This window comes from Malus sylvestris, chromosome 3, assembly GCF_916048215.2.
Source record: "Malus sylvestris chromosome 3, drMalSylv7.2, whole genome shotgun sequence".
Lineage (NCBI taxonomy): Eukaryota > Viridiplantae > Streptophyta > Magnoliopsida > Rosales > Rosaceae > Malus > Malus sylvestris.
The window spans coordinates 3,930,064-3,950,496 of NC_062262.1; the positions used below are offsets into that span (position 1 = coordinate 3,930,064).

Below are 20,433 nucleotides of genomic sequence, written 5' to 3' on the forward strand. Positions count from 1 at the left end.
TTCGAGAAAACACTCCCAACAAGATTGCTTGCTCCAAAATCGAAGAGGCACCGTCCTCCGAATCTCGAGAGCCAGACTCCCAACATGACTACTTTCTCAAAATCGAAGAGAGGGTAAAGGAACAGTACCATTGCTGGATAATTGGAAAGTCCCTGTGTGTCAACCTTTGTGCTTCGTGGCAAGGTAGACTAGCAAACATGCCCAACCTTTACTCACATTCGAGACAACACTCCCAACAAGATTGCTTGCTCCAAAATCGAAGAGACACCGCCCTCCGAATCTCGAGAGCCAGACTCCCGACATGATTACTTCCTCAAAAATCGAAGAGACACTGCTCTCCGAATCTCGAGAGCCAGACCCCCAACATGATTGCTTTCTCAAAAATCGAAGAGGCATCGTTCTCCGAATCTCGAGAGCCAGATACCACAGACCACTTTTTCAAAGTGCTCTGACAGAGTTAAAACATGTGAAACTGGCAGCTCCCACTACCGTGCTATGACCAAGCAGGGTAAAGGAATAGCATTACTAATTGTTAGGGAGACTCCTATATATGTCGACCTCCATCCCCAACGAACAGGCATACCTGCAAAAATGCTCAACCCTTCATCATATCTGAGAGGGCACTCCCAACGAAACCTTTCGAAATATTCAGCTTTCTTTCCCCCCGATAATACCTCTGCAAACAAGCTATACTAGAGCAAGAATATCTCATATCATCAGGGTTAAAAGAAAGAGTATCCCATATCATGATTTTTCCCTGTCTTTTCCTTTGGCCTTGTTTTTACCTGCAAGACAAGGAGAAAGAGAGCAATCAGTCAGCACTTGAAATCAAGCTTCCAGCCAGGAACTGACTGCCTGGAACCGCTTACCTGATTACTTACCTGGCATTGCTCTCGAGTACTCATCTTCAACATCTTATGTTTCCAGGGAAGATTCCGCATCTGCTTGAGGAACAGATAGGGCAAGTGCGAAGGATACAAGGAAGCATGTGGAGACAAGCGTAACAGCACACGTGCCGATACATCCATTACTCTGTCAAAAGCAAAAGTATCCCATATCAGCAGGGTGGAACGTACTCTAGATTTGATGGACTTGTTTTGACCCTCAAATTCTTCAGTCGGCCTTATACTCTGGAGGAAACCAGAAAACCCTCCAGCTCAGTTCAAGAATAAGCCTGTGGAAAGTTACTTCTTCAAAAGCAAAAGTATCTCATATCATCCCTTCTCATTTTTCTTCTCTTTATCCTTCATGATGCTGCAAGATGGGGAGAAGGTGAACAATCAGTCGGAGCTTTGATTGCTTACCTTGTCTGTCACCTCTTTCAGCAGACCCCCTAGCTCGGCGACTTGGGGGACTCCTACTACATGGTTTGTATCGCGCTTGACCAAGCCTGAAACTACAAGTAAGCTTCAAGTGAAATTGATACATTACCTTGTGCATCTCCACCAGTTAAAGATACCACCCCTGGATGGAGGAAGAGTACTTCCAGAGAAGATGCCACATCTACCTATGAGACAGATAAGGCAAGTCAAGACGAAACCACACTCCGATACTTAGAAGTTTTGTGATTACGAGATCATTCTCCCACAATATTTCCTAATGTCATTTGTACTAAATCATTCACTTGTACTCACTAAAGGAGAGCTTGAACCTATGTACTTGTGTAAACCCTTCACAATTAATGAGAACTCTTCTATTCCGTGGACGTAGCTAATCTGGGTGAACCACGTACATCTTGTGTTTGCTTTCCTATCTCTATCCATTTATATACTTATCCACACTAATGACCGGAGCAATCTAGCGAAGATCACAAAAAGCGACCGTTTTTGCTACCTAGGATCTATCTTGCAAGAGAACGGAGAATTAGATGGAGATCTCAACCATAGAATACGAGCTGGATGGATGAAGTGTAAGAATGCATCCGGCGTGTTGTGTGACCGTCGTAGGCCACTGAAGCTCAAGGGAAAATTTTATAGGACGGCAATAAGGCCAGCGATGTTGTATGGCACAGAATGTTGGGCGGTGAAGCATCAACACGTACACAAAATGGGTGTAGCGGAGATGAGGATGCTTCGTGGGATGTGTGGGCACACGAGAAAGGATAACATTGGGAATGAGGATATCCGAGGTAAAGTAGGAGTAGCCGAAATTGAAGGAAAGATGAGAGAAAATCGGCTCCGGTGATTTGGACATGTGCAAAGAAGGCTGAATGACGCTCCGGTTCGAAGATGTGACTACGGGACAGAGGTTCAGGGCCGAAGGGGTAGAGGAAGACCTAGGAAAACTTTGGAAGAGACTCTAAGAAAAGACTTAGAGTACTTGGATCTAACGAAGGACATGACACAAAACCGAGCGCAATGGCGTTCTAGGATTCATATAGCCGACCCCACTTAGTGGGAAAAGGCTTTGTTGTTGTGGCATGCAGCAAAATAAACACTTTGGTGCTGCCTGTGCAGCCAAGTGCGTCGCGGGCTGCAGACGGTGGCTAATTTGGGGGCAGCTGCTGTGGAAGTGGAAAGTGATTCCGCTCAAGCTTTGGCGGAGCTGCACCAAAACATTTTGGGGCTTCTCGATATGAAACCGATAGTCTTTTACAACAACTGACAATTAAGCCTATAAAAATAATACCACAGCTCCTTCAGTTAAAAACACATGCATCAAGCCTGGCAGAACTCGAGGTACGAATTCTTCGTACCTTGGGATTCCGAAGAGATCGTACCTTGGGATTCCGAAGAGAAAATTCTTGGAAGAGGTTCCATGTCTGCAGAAAGAGTCGTATTTCATTCAAAAAACTTATTTACAGATTCATATCGAGTGATAGAAACCATAAAAAGTAATCCATTACATGTTTGATATTATAATACGTGGATTAGCTCAACGGAGATTTGTTCATAATTTCTTTCTTTTGGTCGACTTAGATTTGAGATTCATTCCTTACACATCGGGTAGTACTACAAAATCGTTACTAGGATATCACTCTACGCTAACGATACCACTCTACGGAAAAGAAATTAACGGGTTCCAATTATGAAAATGGTCAAATACATTATTTGTAAGTAAAAAAATACAAATAGTATCCATTAAAATAATCATCGTGTCCAGCCATTCGATCGGTTACACAGTAACCAACATCCAAGGGTGAGGGCAATGAAGCTATCAAATCTCGAAGGATACTAAGTAACAACAGGTAATGCTAGAAAGAACAAATTTGCAAACCAAATGATGTGATTACAGATGATTGGATTATTAATTAAGTGTCAGTCAACGTTACTTGGTTCTTATTAGTGATAAGTTGTGCAATATAGATCTCTCAAGGCAAATTGTTAAAAGAACACCATTCTTGTAACATTGAATCTAACCAAAAGACATTACTCAAAATATGAAATTCAACTCCGAAGTAAGTTTGCCCAAAATTATAACAACTTAAACAAATGCTTAAGGATAACATCTCCAAAAACTTGTTCAAACACGTAATCTAGTAAGCGGAAATCAGAACAGAAACGAAGTTTGGATTACACGAATACAATTCCCAGCGGAAGTTGGATTGCGCGAAATCAGTTCACAGCAGCATCAATGAATGCTCCACCAGGGCGACGCAATGCCAAAGATCCATGGCATCCCAAAAGCTGCAAAACAACAAATGAATCACTAATTCGTACAAACAAATAGGAGGAAACCAGACTCAATTCGAGGAAGTAACAGTAAAACAAAACGTGCTAGCTTGGAATAAATGGACAAACCTTGGCATTGACACCATCAGGTATGATACGACCCTCAGACTTCAACCTCACATAGTCAGTTCTGTTGAACTTGGTGAATCCCCTGAAAAAAGTAACGAAGTTGCAGCACAAGGTTCAATCCTTCACATTTCATCAACAGAAACTACACGAAATCCTCTATTTAAGTCATGAAAGCATTCCAGTTTGAATTCATGATCACTTTTAGTTATCAAACTACTCGGATTCGAAACACATTAGCTATCATGCCATGAATAAAACCATACCAATTTGAAGCACAATAAGGCCTAATTCTACAGAAACCTTAATACAAAACAATCCAAAACAAACTTTTGGCTTCTGGGTTATGAGGTTTAGAGTTCACAATCCAAAATTAACAAATTGCAGTGGCAATATTCCAACAAAAACATGTTAAATGTCAATATTGCAGCAAAATATGGTTTAACAGTAATCTACTTATGACAAACATAAGACTTAATCTTACAAATCCTAAGAGAGAGAACAACAATTGAAATACGATTTCGATTTTGGGTTTTAGATTTTAAGTTAGAGAGATCAAAACCCAAAAACTAATAAGCCCACAAAAACTCAAGAGGTGAGAAATCATACCATTTTCTGCTCTCGATGATCTTTTGGCGGCCTGGAAACTTGAACTTGGCACGGCGGAGGGCCTCAGCGGCGTGGCTCTTGTTGCTTTCCTTGCAACGCACAGAGAGCAGGACCTGTCCAATAGCAACCCTAGCGCAAGTACCTAGCGGCTTCCCGAAAGCTCCGCGCATACCAGTCTGAAGCCTATCGGCTCCGGCGCACGAAAGCATCTTGTTGATTCGGAGGACATGGAAGGGGTGAACCCTAACCCTCAGGTGGAAGGTATCCTTGCCGGCGAACTTGGTCATGTACTTGTTGCATGCAATTCGCGCCGCCTCGAGAGCCTCGCTGGAAACGTTTTCCTTCTCCCAGGAGACGAGGTGGATGCAGAAGGGGAACTCGTCGACGCCCTTCTTCTTCATGCCGACGTCATAGATTCGGATCTTCGGGTCTGGCACACCGCGGCAGAAGCGGGATTTCGGGTAGGGCTTGTTCTTGATCTGGCGGTAGCATCTAGCGGGTCTTCTCCCCATGGCGGCGGCGGCTGGTTCTCGAAACCCTAGTTTTTCTGGATGGGAAAGATGGAGTGAGAGGTTGAAGACGAAATGTGGTTTGGTGTTTGTATATATAGTCTCTGAAATCGGAAGCCCTAAGGCGATGGTCGAGCGTGTGCGTATGGGCTTGCGTCATGTGAAGCTTGGGTCGGCTGGGGTCCGTGGATATAGCCCAAATCAATGTTTTGGGTTGCTTGTTGGACCCGACTCATCTTATTTGGGCTTTGAATCTAATTTAAAAACAATGTGTAGGTTAATACGGAAAGAAGGATGTCAGGGTGATCTTTGTTGTGAAATCCCGTTCCTGAATTTCACTGTTATATTATACGTATTTGTATTATTGAGATTTTATATTTTTGGAAAATTAATTATTTAAAATCCGTAGACCATTCGAGGTCACAAATTATATTGTTGAATAGATATCGAGATCACGAACGCATAGACGAAAACTGTTTGCGAGTCTAGATTTTAACGGTATAATTACGGACATTTGAAATTTTGTTGCTCTAAAAAAATAAAAAATAAAAAAAAGAGAGAAGAAAAAGCCACGGCAGTGGCTAAAAGAAAAGGAAGAAAAAAAAGAAAAAGCCACGGGGGGTGGCGTGAGAAAAAGAAGAAAACGGGGGGGGGGGGAAGAAGGAAAAAGGAAGAAAGGGAGAAACGGGTCCGTACGATTCGTGTGTATTGCCGGCCACCCATCTCCATTTTCCGACGAATTTCTTCAAACAACCACTTGGAAACACTCCCTTGACCTTCCCTATACATGTTTCACCCAAAAAATCAAAGGTTTTGGACTTGAATTAGGGAGAAACCGCACTAAGGGTATGGCGGGTGTGTGTGTTCAAATCTTCCAAATCCAAAATGTTGACACCCAATGACCACCACCAAAAGACTTGCCTTGAGCCCCTGAACAAAGCCCAAGCAGTGTTGGAGGCGTCGGAGTTCGATTGGAAGCCGAATCAAAGCACACCCTTTTCTAGGGTTTCAGCGGGTTTGAGCAAAATTGAGGTGTTTCCTGGTCAAATTGGACTTGGCCACAAGTATAAAGTTTGCTCTACTCTTTGAGATCTTCATTTCTGTAATTTTTGGTAATTTTAAAAAACAGTTGAAATTTTCCGGCAAGTTGGGGCGGCCAACCGCCACGTGCGGCGGTGCATGCGGTGGCGGCCTGGCCAATGGGCCAACGATGTCCTTTTAAGTTCAAATAGATGCCTTGGTTTCATAATTGATATCTGTATGACATAATTTGATTGTTTTTTACTTAGTTTCATTACGATACCTTACTTGGTTAAAATGTGAATCGATGATCTGACCGTTGGATCGTCACCAAACTTTAATATAGAACGTAATATTTGAGGATAGTTGGAACTGACGGATCGGGGATCCGACGTACAGATCTTCCTGAATTGAATTTCTAAGTTTGTAAAATCAAACGTTGGCCGCCACTTGAATTTGAAATTAGCGGAGATCCAACTGTCGGATCATGGTGAAATTTTAGTAGGTTGTTTTAGAAGCGTAATGTGGACTTTAGAAAGTTACGGATCCAAAATCCAATGTGCAGATCTTACGGATCAAGTTGCATAGAATTATGGCATAGAATTATGGACCCTACCTTTGAACGAGAGTTGACTCTTGGTCAACATGTCTCCAAACGTTCTTAAGACTAAGATTAGTACTACGGGAGACTTAAGTGAAGTCGTGTAGGCCTACATTGGTTGGAGAGTGACTTGAATATTTGTAATATTACTTATTATCTTAATTTCTTATATTGGTATCAATTGTGAATATGAATTGGTTTTATAAATGTGAATTCTATTGAAATGTGATTTTTATATATTTAGCCATAGGCCTATGATTATTAAACATGATTTGGCTTGGTACTGATGATGGTTGTGACTTATGTGAGTTAAATTATCTTTTAGTAATGTGAACGATGTGTGTGATTATTTTTATGACAATGTGATCCTAGAATCCTATTAGAAGTATGTTGTAGCACTTATATGCTTGCGTGACATATTAGTGGTGACCTCGAGAAGTTGATGGTGTAGGTGACTACGTTGTAACTCATAAGGGTTGAGATGTGGATAAGTTGAGTTGTTGAATTTACCACACCATGTAGTAGTTGTACTTGGTACATTTGATGGGGGAATCATATACTTGTTTGGATTCCGTTAAGTGATGTTCCGGAATCGTATCCTTGTGTGGATTCCGTTGAGTGATGGTCCGGAATCCCTTCTACACTATGATTCCGTTGAGTGATGTTCCGGAATCGTATCTCGGTTTGGATTCCGTTGAGTGATGGTCCGGAATCCCTTTTACTCCGCGATTCCGTTGAGTGATGGTCCGGAATCGTATTCTAGTTTGGATTCCGTTGAATGATGCTCTGGAATCGTATCCATTTGGATTCCGTTGAAAGATAGTCCGGAATCCCTCATATTTCGTGATTCCGTTAAGTGATGGTCCGAGATCGTACTCACCTTGGGATTCATTGAATTTGAATTTAGATAGCTTCAAAGGTGTAGGCTTCGGTCAAACTGTGTCGCTCTAACCCTACTTTACATTGTGTTGTATGAGAAGATGGTTGTGAGATGTTGTGATGGGTTTCAGACGAACCGTTGGATGTCTGGGTGACTCCTTTGGGGTTTACAAAAGTTTGGTATTGATTTCTTATGAATAATTTATATTCAAGAGATGTAAACGGTGATTAATGGTTAGCTTTATCATTATTATCACATACTTGTATTATTGTCACTCACCCGAGCTTTGTGGCTTATCTGAATTCTTGATGCCGATGCACCATTCCTATGGTGTAGTCACTGATTGTACAGATTTCAGGTCTGAAGAGATTACAAGAGGGCACTTAGTATTTTGGTTGGATTCTGTTGAGTGGTCTGGAATCCCTACTCTTGCTCATTTTCGTAAAGGTAGTTCGACCTTAGAGTCGAGTGAATATGAATTGTTCACAGTAGACATTGTGTATAAATTAGACCTATCATGTTAGTACTTGGAATCAAGGTGGGGAATTATGAAGAGATCCTTTATTAAAATTTGTGAATGGATATGAGACCTTATTGATTGAATAACATAGTAATTGTAGATATCATGCATCTTTGATTTTAGGATTGATTAAGTAGAATGATGGCGGAATGATGTGGGATATGATTGTTATTATTATGATTAGTCTCGTTGCTCAAAGTGGCTTGAGAATAATATTGTGCTTTGTTGGTTCTTGGATATGTTACATGTGGTGGATTAAGGTTTCATGTTGAAAACATAGTGACTTATATGAGAGGTGGAATGGAAACTTTGATTGTCATATTGGATTGTTATGTAGCCTTGAATCTAGTACTTCCATACTTGTCAAATTCTAATGATTGATTGAGAAATGATATATCTTTCGGCTTGAATGTATTGTGGTAAAGGTAGATGGGTAGTGATCGATGAACTACGAATGGCTTGATCCCTGTTTAGGGTACGTAGGCAGTCTAACGAGGAGGTTAGATGCAGCCATAAAGCTTACGAAAAATTATTATGTAGTTGGATCTTGAGTTATGCCTTGTGCATATCTCAAAGGTGGGATCTGTTAGATATATGGATGCTGGATGACGTCACGCGTCGATCCTGGACATATGTTGGGTTCGGGGCGTGACATTTGTTTTAGGAGCCATACAATGTGGCGGTTGACAATTGGATAAGGCGTCCCATCATATGATCTACAAAATTTGATTGAAATAGATGGTCTTTGTTTCTTATGATCCTCAAACTCATTATTGCGTGATATTTTAGTCTTTTTTTTTCTTTTAACTTAATTAGAGTAACTGTAACGTCATGAGTTACGGATGTAATTATTTTTTAGAAATGCATGATCTAAAGATAAAAAATAAAGCTAACTAGAATGTCGAGAGGTAAAAAGTAGCAAATTTCTTGAATATAGAGAGGATTACAATCACTACAAAAATGATTAAAGATCAAAACAAAGCTAACTTGGCCCATCTATAAGCTGTAAAACTAATAAAACTCCAAATGTGATTAATCCGCGTATTAGTAAAAGAGGGTAACCAATTTTAGAAGGGTAAGAAAGGCTCTATTTTGCTTTGGGTGGGGCCCATTCAACCCTGAGGATGAGATTGTCATAACCGTAGCCATCAAGTTTGTTGATTGCTCTCTGGGCATCGTCCCTACTCACAAACTCGACAAACCCAAATCCTCTGCTAACGGAAGTAGTCTTGTCCCGGACAACGTGAGCACGGGTCACGGGGCCGAAAGGCCGGAAAAGTTCATGCAAGTCGGCCTCCTGTGTGTCCTCCGAAAGGTTGGAAACGCGAACCGAGTTGTCATCGTTCCTTCGTCTCATGTCACCACTTGCATTTTTGTTAGGAGGCACATACTTGCCATGTCCGGACGTAGGACGCTTATGATCAGTAAACGGTTCGGGGTCCTGGGGGGCTAAATCCTTGTTGGGGCAATGGGCAGTCCAGTGGTCACCCTTCTTACCACAAGTCCTACAAAGTTTGATCTCCCCTCCTTTTCCAAGTCCATCACCCAAAGCCTCTCCTCCTGCAGTTTTGCTACCTGTTAAAAATGGAGCGTCAATAATAATCTAATTCGACATGAGAAGTAAAAAGTTAAAAGAGAAAGACAACTTTCAGAAAGAAAATTTTAAAAAATAAAGTAACTTACAACCCATTCATACGTGTTAAATGACACATTAAAAGATTCTGAAAAATCAGATAACGTTTCTCTTAATTTTTTTTGTTTAAATTTGTATACTATATTACTAGAACAAAGTACAAACTAAACTTCTAATTGAATTTTGAATGGAGTCAGTGTTAAGTGACACATTAAGGATTTTGAAATTTACAGTAATGATTTTCTTTAGTTTGAACTGATAAATTAAAATTTGTGTATAAATCGAGACAACAATTCAACAATTTCTTAATCAACATATCTAACCTCTCCACAAAAACCTAAATTATATATGTGATTCGCCAAAAAAGAAGTTCATGCAAGTCAAAACATACGCAGAGCCGTCTTTTTGCCCCCAAAGTAGTGAACTACTGTGATAAAGTCATCATTTTTTTTTGGAATTTTAACAAAAAGTTCTTGGTACTGTTCATTTTAACAAAAAACCATATTTTTACACTAAAAAATCAATCATAATACTATTCACTTTACTATTTATTTTGTCCTTATCGTTAAAACTCAAAGTTTTCAAACCTTTTTCATTAGTTTTTTTTTTTTTTTAAACACACGTACGCAGAGCTCTCTAATAAATTTTAGATAATGTGAAAAAAAAAACACAGCAGTCCAAAAATCCTAAAAGAGGAAGAGCAAGGCATACCTGGAGCCCTAGGGCGCTCGAGGACGATCTCTTCCGTGGAGACCATAGTGAGACTGTCGTCTACCACCCCTCGGTCACCCGCACCTTTATTCACGGGCGCGGCATCACCGAACTTTGCCCACAAGCGGCGCTCCACGACCCGCTTATTGACGACGATTTTCCGAACCTGAATATTGGTTGTGATCTTGACCTTAGTGCCGTCCTCCTTGATCTTGTACTCAATCACCTTCTTGATGCCGTTCTTGTCGGGCCCAATCACCTGCTTCGGCGGCAGAAGGAATGTCAGGTCCTCCTCGCCGCCTTCATCTTCGAGCTCTCCCCATCGGAGATTGGACGGTTGCTGCGTCATGGCTCTCTCTCTCGGTGTGTTTTTTAGGTTACAGAATTAGGGTTTGGATGTGAACGTCTGAGAGTGAGATAGAAACGAGAGGGAAGAGGTATTTATGTGTTTGATCGATGCCAACTCTTTTCTCCACTAGCTAGCTAGGAATCCTCTTATCATTACTAAAAAATTTCCAGCCGCCTCAAGTTCTATGGGAAATCCTCACGCCATTTGGATTAGGAAAATCTCAAGTTATTAAACGATGTTCTTTCCTTTCTTGTATAGGTTGACTATTATTGTAGGAATTTATATGTTGTAGGTTACTTGCCTTGCACTCCAAGCCTTCTTTGTAATGGGAGACAATTTACATGAGCGTCTCATGCCAATAAAACAATAATATGTGGACAAAAACTTACACGTGTCTTTTCTTCATTGGCACGGGACGCCAACATGGCAGTGTACCAGTGCCATATAATGAGAGTGTTGGTGTAGTTTTTTGCACGAATCAGATAACTATGTTGGAGGGTTTTTTTTATTACAAATTTCCCACACAACAAGCACTGATATGATTGAAATTTAAAAAAGTTGCTAAAGACGGCATTCATTTGGCTATGGACATCAAAGCTTGGTTAAGGTCATTTGGTACTTCTTGTGCTTGTCAAGTCCGCTAATTCACTAATATGGTTACATATAGATTGACCAAGTTAGTCTTGTATTCATATTCTGAAGTTTTTATTTTAATATTTGAGATCCTCTGAATTTGATTCATAAGGACCCTTACGAAGATTGAAATTATCTCTTAATTCTCTTAATAAAATTGCTATCATTTCTCCTAAAAATCTTCTTGTAACTTTTCACTGTAACTGGCCACCAACCACCACCTCCTAACCATCTGCCTCCCGTAGCGCCGCCCCTCCCTCTCCGTTTCTCCTCTTCCCTCCTGCCCTTGAGAACTCAAAACGTTAATCGTATTTGCATACTCAACTTGAACAAACTGGAACAAAACATTTCTGAATTATCTGATCTATGGCAAAAGATTTTAGTTTCTTGTATGCAAGTATGCAACTGTTTTGAATGTTCAAGTATACTAGTTTTACAACAAAAGGATAAAAAAATGCACTCCTCTACCTCCCCAATCTTACAAAAATCCAAATCAAATGCGGCTATAGTTCCCTCTACGGTTCCTATCTTGGTGTAATTGTCGGTACGACTCGGCTAACAAGGTCACTGCCAGAGACGTCTATAGAGACGTAAGGATGCCTCGCTGCATTGGATGAGGGTGGAAGAGTCACTACCTTTCCACCACTACTGCTCGTCACTGATTCCGATGTTCTGCTGTCAGACTCCGGCATCATAAACCATATGTTCTCGAGTTCCCGAACAACCTCCGCCATTGAGGGTCTCGCGTCTGTCTCCACTTTGCAACACTTGAGAGCCAAACTCAAGAACTTTTCCACACACTCGGAAGGATAAGACCCCATTCTTCCATCAATAACTGAGAAGATCATACCGGATTGGAATGCAATGTTTACCTGAAGTGCAAAAAAACTTGTAAATAACACTAAACTGGTGCATCTAGTCGATCACAAGGATTAATTAGCGTCAACCATAAGTGGTCTTGACTAAGACGTTATGTCCTTATTGTTGGGAAAAATTTAGAGTACACAACTCTAACATAAGTGTTGGAGAGACAACACAAGTAAACAAATTACTTGTATTACACACACAAAATATTACAACACACAAACTATCAAAGACACACTTGAGAAGCTATGACACTCACTCACTTTCTAGAGATAAACTCTAGATCACTCACACTCCTCACAAGACTACTCTTACTTCTTACTCTCACTTGGTTGCCTACTTCTCCTTGGTTGGTTGATTGGTTGGTTACTTACTTACTTGGTTGATACAAATGGTGTGGATGCCTTCTCCCTTTATAGGCATGGATGGAACCTTGGAGAAGTATGAAAACATCATGCTAGAGTTATCTAGATAATTCTACTAACTTCCCAAGCTAGAATTATCTACACTATTCTTGCATTTGGTGGAAACCTCACCATTCTTCTAGAATCTTCCACCAACTTAAGGAACAACCTTCTTTGCTAGAGTTTTCTAGCATATTCCCATGATAGAATCTTCTAGAGAAAACCATGCATGTTTGAACTAGACCAATCTAGTTCCTTTGTACCGACTGATCTTAATGGGCTGGTGTTGATCTTTAACACTTATATGCAAAGAAAAGAAAATGGTCTACATATATAGTGTTATCCAAAACAGAGTCTGTAATTAGGTTCGAGTAATTACCTCTCGAACAATGTTTTTTCCATGTGAGATTGGCTGCATGCCTGTTAAGAGCTCCAAAAACACAACACCGAGGCTATAAACATCGCTCTTATCCGTTAGCATATGAGTTAAGAAGTATTCTGGATCAAGGTAACCCTGAAATATCAATTCAAATAATAAGAGAGTTTTTAATCTGTGTAGCTATTAGTTAGGTAAGTACAATGCTTACGAGTCTTACCGGTGTCCCTTTCACTACTGTGGATACATGAGAAGACACAGTCCCTTCAAAATCTGGAACCGGGGCAAGACGGGAAAGGCCAAAATCAGCAACCTTTGCAATGAACTTAGAGTCCAATAATATATTGGTGGCCTTGATATCTCGATGAAATATCGGAGGGTTGGCTTCTGTATGGAGGTATAGGATGCCCTTGGCTGATCCCTGAGCAATTCTTAATCTCATCTCAAAACCCAGTGGTTCTTTAGACCTAGCGGCTGAGACACGCATCAATTATAAAGTTGTCGAATGGCATGTAACCGAAATCCCTATTGTAAATTCTTAGTCAAACATTTACCAGCGGTAAATTACTCTACCGAAATTCAGACAGAGATGAATTAAGAACCAAAGACAGTAAAACAAGAGTATTAGGTTTACCAGAAAGGTGATCCCTTAGAGTTCCATTGGACATAAACTCATAAACCAACATCTGCATGCACAAAAATAACACAAGTCAAGCTTTTCCCAAGTAAAATTGTTGGTCCGACATAACAAAAGAGGGCAAGAAGAGGAGATAAAATGTAGCAGAACTACATTCAGAAAGGATAAGCGAATGTACCTGTTCCCCTTTTTCATCACAATACCCAACTAAGGACACGAGATTCCTATGATGTAAGGGTGACAATAATTCTATTTCTGTTAGAAACTCCTTCTCGCCCTGTAATGATCCCCCTTGTGCACGTTTTATGGCCACAACGGTTCCGTCAGCCAGGATGCCTTTATAAACATTTCCATAACCTCCTTGTCCAATTTGAGCAGAGCTGCTAAAGTTGTTTGTAGCCGTGGCCATTTCTCTAAAAGTAAAATCCTTGACACCTTCAATTTTTATGGAGCTCTTGGTTGCTGCATATAAACGAAGGCGCAATGTTAAAAAGTGAAATTATTTGGACCAAGAGTTGATGCACCTGTTCAATCTTGTTAAATTCAATTGGGTGCGGGGCTTCTCAGGGTTCCTAACTCGGGAGAAGCCCCATGGAAATGATCATTTATGCAAATATGTCTTTTGCCTTATGATAGTAAGACACTCACTACGACGTCTTCTTGAAATTGCATGGCGATCCTTCAAATGCTTTCTCAATATAAGAAGAGAAACAATTGCAGATAATGTAACGGCACCAGCAATAGTCCCTAGTATGATGCCAGCCAGAGCACCCTTGCCTAGACCGGACTTTGAAGAGGAGGCAACCACCGTGACATCAAGAAGAGCCGTCAGATCAACAAATCAAAATCAACACACGATTTCACATCTAGAAAAAACAAGGCTTTTGAGACATACCATCCTTGTAAGGATCCAGTAGAATGAAGTCGAGAAGTTCATAGGGTCCAAATAGGTCACTGCGAGGAATTGCCCATGATGCGAACATATTCATGATTTTTTTAACTTCAGTTCTATTGAAAGTATGGGAATTATTGGCATTATCAACATATACAGGAAAAAGCTTCAGAGATATTCTCAGTCGAGGTCCATTTTCCCATACAAATGAAGTAATGTCCAGCTGATCGAGATCTAATTTGATACCAGAAGTAAGATACTGCTCATATGTACTTTCGTAAGGGCGAAAATCTGTGAATGCGGGACTTTTCAACCGAATGTCAACAATTAGAGGAGCAGCACAAAAACAAGCTACAGGAATATATTCGAAAGCGGGTGGACATGCTTGATTCGGACAGTTGGCAGTGGAGTTAGTCGAAATATGACTGTCATTTTCATCATCACTTTCTGTTCCGCAGAAGTTAACAAGGTTGCCATTTGAGCAAACCGGATTTCCCCGAAGCCTGAACAATAATAATCAGAAGAGAAAGTTTAACGGAGTATTTCATTTCAGATGCTGGATATTTGCATAAGAACAACATAACTTGCACTTAGAGATACATTAACATAGATCAAAGTCCAGAAGCAAACCAGACAGTGACATTTTGCGGAAGTACAGTACTGCCGGTAATATTTGTAAGCTTATTGTTCTGCATCTCCCTACAATATCAGAAGCCACACTTCACTAAAATTTCAAGAAGATGCTATAAAACATATTAGTAAAAAGAAAAGGATGACCGGAATAGGAAATGGAATAACATTTCTAAACACCGGCATCCTAACACTAGAGAGTGTAAATTCACACACACAACAGAAGTAACAATTTTTCTCACTCCAGTTCTTACATGATTAGTCTTTCTGTCTTGTTGAGTTTCCGGTTTTGCCAAAGCGTTGCTGGAATGGAGCCGTTCAATGAATTGTTTGCTATAGACCTGCCATGCGGAATAAACTCCCACTTTACTTCATAACATAGTTTTCATTTTTGGCACTGCTACAACATTTGATAACATCTTAAAGAGCAAAACTTCAAACTCTTGCTGTTCACAAAGTAAGATAGATGGAAGCTCGAAAACACCAAAAGATCAGTTTGAAGTGGCTCACAATCTCTGAAGATTAGGAAGATCTGAAAAGTTGCCAGGAATTGTTCCGGTCAGAGTGTTGTTAGATAAATTGCTGCGCACAAAGTTCATACGTCGAATATTATACATCCATGTAATCCTTTTAGAATTGATTATACGATCTTCAAAGCTTAACAATGCTTTTCAGAGAACATTTAACAAGAAACTGCTACTAAATGTCAAATATAATATATATGGCATATCATTTGCAAGGTAGATAGTATCTTACATCGTCGTGATGTTATCAGAAAGTGTACCCTGAGGCAAGGATCCGTTTAGCCGATTTGAGCTTAGGTCTCTGAAAATTGGTATTAATAAATAACAAATTGCATAAGATACTGTCGAAACATAACGTATACTGTATTCTAAGAATTTAGAAAAGCAAGAAAATCAAAACAAATAATGGGGTATGAAGTGAAACTTCTTGAATGAACTTACATATAAGCAAGGCTTGGAATCCTACTCAAATCAGGAATAGGCCCTTGTAAGCTGCAGTTCCTCAAACTCCTGAAAGAAACAACAAAAACACAGACATTCAATCTTGACATGATTCGTCGTGTTAAATGCAGAGCATACTTCTCGATTGTCATTCCAAACAACCAGGGCACATCACCTAACGTGATATAAACAGCAACAGGAGATGTTCCCTGCGCAGTGGTTCGACATATGTGTTTCCCAACAAAAACTATGATTCTCTCTGTTTTTTGCTATGATTAATCACAAATCTTTTGGCATTACACCTCCATAGTCGGGGCTTTACATCTGATGTATGAATTATGAATAAATAGAGATTCTAGTCCTTAGATCACACACTTTACCTTTAAACCAACTAAAAGACATAGAATCAGAAGGAGCACTTACAACTTCAACAGTTTAGACATGTCGCTATACGAATCTGGAATTGTAGTCCCTTCAAAGTTGTTGTTGTCAAGTTGACTGCAAGACAAATAAGATGGTAAGGCTAAGAAACTCGACACGGCATTGTTGTTATAGAAAAGGAAATTCTAAAGAATTGTTCACCAACAGTGCGAAAATTCAAGAAAGGAAAGGGTGAACAGATAATTAAGGTGCGAATTTATGTTCCAAAAGTAAGGAAACATACAGTATTAATAAGCTTGGCAACTCCGAGAACTGCGGTGGAAGATACCCAGATAAGTTGTTGTTGTCAAGAAGACTGCAATGAGTTCGATACATTTATTCAACTCGAGGTGGCTATACAGACACACAAATGAAGAGGGTAAACTGAAACTAATGAACCAAGTTGAAGATTCTTAATATCGCTGGCGTTCTACTTACAAGTGAATAAGCCTTGGTAATCTGGAAAGCTCCGGTGGAATTTGCCCGCTTATTGAATTGTTGTTCATGTGACTGCTCAAAAGGGAAAAGATACGAAACATAAGGAAGAGAGGAAGTATAACAAACACAAGATAATATTACACTTTTTAAACTAAAGCAGCATAAGAAAAACCCTTACAAATGCCTTGTCTTGTTTAAATTTGCAAACGATATAGGTATTGATCCCGATATTTGGTTCTCGTCAATTTGTAATCTGTCCAATTTTGGAAGATAACCAAGCTTTTCGGGCAAGGAACCTGATAACTGGTTTCCATTGAGGAGCCTGTAAACACGGAATATTAGATAGAGATTTAACCAAATATTGCCAAAAATATCCAAACAGCTTAACTTACAAAAGTTCCAAGGATGTAATATTGCCTATCTCCTTTGGTATACTTCCACTTATTTTGTTCCACATAAAATTCCTATCAGAAGAATTGATGGAGGAATGTCATCAGAGGAGAGATAAAATCATTCACCGGCATATTAGGGAGGAGATTAACAAGTTTTCCGTAATGCTGAGATAACATTGGCCAAGAATTTAAAGCTTCTTTCAAGGTATGTGGTGCCTTACAGTATCTTCATATAAGATAAGCGGCCGAGCTCTGGCGATAAACTTCCTGACAGGTTCATATTTAGTAGTCGCCTGCAGTAAAGAAGAACATGTCATTATAGCCAAACTCTACTCTAAATTTAAAAGTTCAACATGCTTCCGACGTAACAAAATAAACTTTTCATGCAAGACATTGATCATTACTTGATTCCGTAAACCCTAGATGACTACTGATTGACGTTGGAACAGGATCAAATTAGCTGATTTTCCTATTTCATTAAGATATTACTACGAAGTTCATAATGGAATCACCTATGAGCAGGGAAATTTGCTCGTTAAGACCACTTGGAACCAGACACATGGGAATTAAATCTCTCCACACACGGGGAACAAGATGAGACGAGAAAAGGCAAGGGTCAAAGGGAAAATATATCCAAAAAGTCAGCTGCTGCAAAGTACAGGTAAAATTTGGAAAGATTGAAACGTACAGTTCTTGAACATGAAGATAGCCATCATCTAATGTTTTGTTGTAGCAAAACACTCCTGTCCAATTTGCTGTGCATGGGTCTCCTTGATTCCAGTTGCTCAGATTCTTGTTGGGATCAACCAAACTTCCTTTGATGGCTCGCAGCGCCGTCACTGCAATTTAGCACAGTTGATAACCTTACTTGATTGACACAACCAGACTAAATTTTTCAAAAGAGACCAACTATGAGCATATCAGAATTAAGCAACAAGGGAATGTCAAAAATCATGCTATACATCAGAAATGAGTCGAAATTCACAAGATTATTATTCGAGTGCATGTATGTACTGGAAGTGGACATAGACCTCAATCCGTCTAGATGAAAGTAAACTAGAAATCGGTCACTTAGTTTGTCAATTGAAGTTACCGTGTCAGCACATAAGGCAACCATACACCTGAATATAAAAACTTCTAAACCGAACTCATACCATAATAAATGTATTCAAGTATTCCCTATACTACAATTTCCTGAAGAAAGCCAGTCAGAATTCAAAGCTTCACGAATCATAAGCAAAATCACCTTCTGCAGGGTCGGTGATATTAAGATTTTGTGCTCCAGCGCGTAGCGGAGACCAGCACAGGAACGTGACGAAAACAAATGCATATGTCCAAACTCTTGATTGATGCATCCTGAGACCGCAAAAATAACTACAGCTCTAATTTACCCCTTGCAACACAACAGCAGAAATTTATGCAGAATTGGAACAGTCCCCCTGATAGCAAGCATAAAAAAAAAAGATTGCAAATTGAATCAGAAAGCAACCAAACATATTGAAAGCACAGCTTCAACACTACAAAGTGAACTGATATCTCAACTCTTCAAGCAATTCAACACTAAAAGCAATAACCTCCAACAACTTCAGAACAAAATATACGAGAATCTAAAGTGAAAATTCATACGGCAGACAGCTTGGACACAAAATAAAGAAAACCGAACTGCCAGAAACTCACAGAAACATAGCAAAACGGAGATATTGATACCATGGACAAATTCAAAGCTTTGAAATTTAAAAACAAATGATGCAAAACGAGATAAGCTTTTGGTTTTGGGTTGAATTTTATTTGAATATACTACCAACTGTGAGAAGATTAATAGCATGAAAATAATAGAAGAAAAGTTGCCCGGGAGTTGGGCTTGGTATTTTTCTGACCAGGTCCGCCTAATGCTGGGTAGATGACTGAAGTTGATGGTGGCGATGACTATACAGCCCATCCTTTTCCATTTTTTATGGCTTGGTATTTATTATGGCGTTAACTAATTATCTGTCATGAATCATGCTGAAAAAAGTCGCATTCAAATAAAATGTTCACTAACTATGAGGAATCAGATTCTCGTAAAATTAGTTTGATTAAAGAAAATAAAGGAGAAACTTTTCGTTTTAGGTTAGGGGAGGATTTTTGTGTTCACCTGGAGGACGAGTTCATATGTTTGCCTATTCAACCAAGCAGTCCCTCTCGATTGCATGATGGATGAGCGTACAAATACCGTCGTGTTAGGAGTGGACACAAGAATCTTCCTCGAACTTTGGACAATGTTCGATTTGCCTTTGAAATTTTCAATTAGTTTTGAATCTGCTAAACTTTCAATTCGTGTCAATATCCTCCCAACTATAATTAATGCACAATTTTTAGTTATTTCCATTACATATGATGAACATAACTTTCAGTAAATATTAGGAATTCTGATAATTGAGTTATGAGATAAATTAAGAGGAACCGAAACTTACATATTTTCTACAAATTCAAACGCTTTCGTTATGCAAAATGCACAAACATAACCGTTAATTTAACGGGATAATTGATAAAGCTAATGGTAGAGGAGCATTAGCACGAACAAAAAAAAAGTTTAGGGAGTTTAGAACCGGATTGAAAATTATAAGACAAAGTAAAACAAGTCCACTAATTCACTAATATGGTTACATATAGATTGACCAAGTTAGTCTTGTATTCATATTCTGAAGTTTTTATTTTAATATTTGAGTGAATTGTAGCAATGGTCCCTGAACTTTGATCAAATTGGAGCAATGGTCCATCAACTAAAAATCCATTACCATTGGTCCCTCAACTTATCAAAATATGTAGCTATAGAGTCCTTTTCATCAATTTCTTCAAAATTTTGTCAAAATAAGTTATGTTGAAATAACCATTTATATAATTAGGGTCCCTCAACTCATCAAAGTGTGTAATTATGGTCATTTTCGTCAACTACATCAAAAATTTTGTCAAAACGAGTTATGTTGGAATGACCATTGCTACAATTGGGTTAAAGTTAAGAGACTATTTCTCTAGTTGAATTAAAGTTGAGGGACCAATGGTAATGGATTTTTAGTTAAGGGATCATAGTTGCACGTTTTGATAAGTTGAGGGACCAATGGTAATAGATTTTTAGTTGATGGACCATTTCTCCGATTGAGTTAAAGTTAAGGGACTATAGCTACAATTTACTCTTAATATTTGAGACCCTTACGAAGATTGAAATTATCTCTT

At 39.4% G+C, this 20,433-nt stretch overlaps 3 protein-coding genes across 3 annotated transcripts; all 3 read right to left on the reverse strand.

The window, feature by feature from the left end:
• Window positions 1-3,320: 3,320 nt before the first annotated feature.
• Window positions 3,321-4,932, reverse strand: LOC126615230 (60S ribosomal protein L10). Its single transcript, XM_050283030.1, has 3 exons — window positions 4,347-4,932; window positions 3,741-3,822; window positions 3,321-3,626 (listed from the first exon to the last, which is right to left on the reverse strand). Exons 1-3 carry the CDS (start codon window positions 4,856-4,858, stop codon window positions 3,555-3,557), a joined length of 666 nt encoding a protein of 221 aa, XP_050138987.1. The 5' UTR covers window positions 4,859-4,932; the 3' UTR covers window positions 3,321-3,554.
• A 3,971-nt stretch (window positions 4,933-8,903) lies between these two features.
• LOC126615229 (uncharacterized) lies at window positions 8,904-11,001 on the reverse strand. Its single transcript, XM_050283029.1, has 2 exons — window positions 10,221-11,001; window positions 8,904-9,451 (listed from the first exon to the last, which is right to left on the reverse strand). The coding sequence occupies exons 1-2, from the start codon at window positions 10,567-10,569 to the stop codon at window positions 8,964-8,966; spliced, it is 837 nt and encodes a 278-aa protein (XP_050138986.1). The 5' UTR covers window positions 10,570-11,001; the 3' UTR covers window positions 8,904-8,963.
• A 536-nt stretch (window positions 11,002-11,537) lies between these two features.
• On the reverse strand, window positions 11,538-19,086 carry LOC126615234 (probable LRR receptor-like serine/threonine-protein kinase At1g06840). Its single transcript, XM_050283034.1, has 21 exons — window positions 18,898-19,086; window positions 18,467-18,594; window positions 17,909-18,059; window positions 17,442-17,513; window positions 17,221-17,292; window positions 17,007-17,150; window positions 16,829-16,900; window positions 16,635-16,706; window positions 16,394-16,468; window positions 15,971-16,039; window positions 15,762-15,830; window positions 15,516-15,587; window positions 15,260-15,346; window positions 15,006-15,074; window positions 14,380-14,878; window positions 14,132-14,291; window positions 13,662-13,945; window positions 13,481-13,532; window positions 13,067-13,320; window positions 12,850-12,984; window positions 11,538-12,074 (listed from the first exon to the last, which is right to left on the reverse strand). The coding sequence occupies exons 1-21, from the start codon at window positions 18,903-18,905 to the stop codon at window positions 11,727-11,729; spliced, it is 2,892 nt and encodes a 963-aa protein (XP_050138991.1). The 5' UTR covers window positions 18,906-19,086; the 3' UTR covers window positions 11,538-11,726.
• Window positions 19,087-20,433: the final 1,347 nt, after the last annotated feature.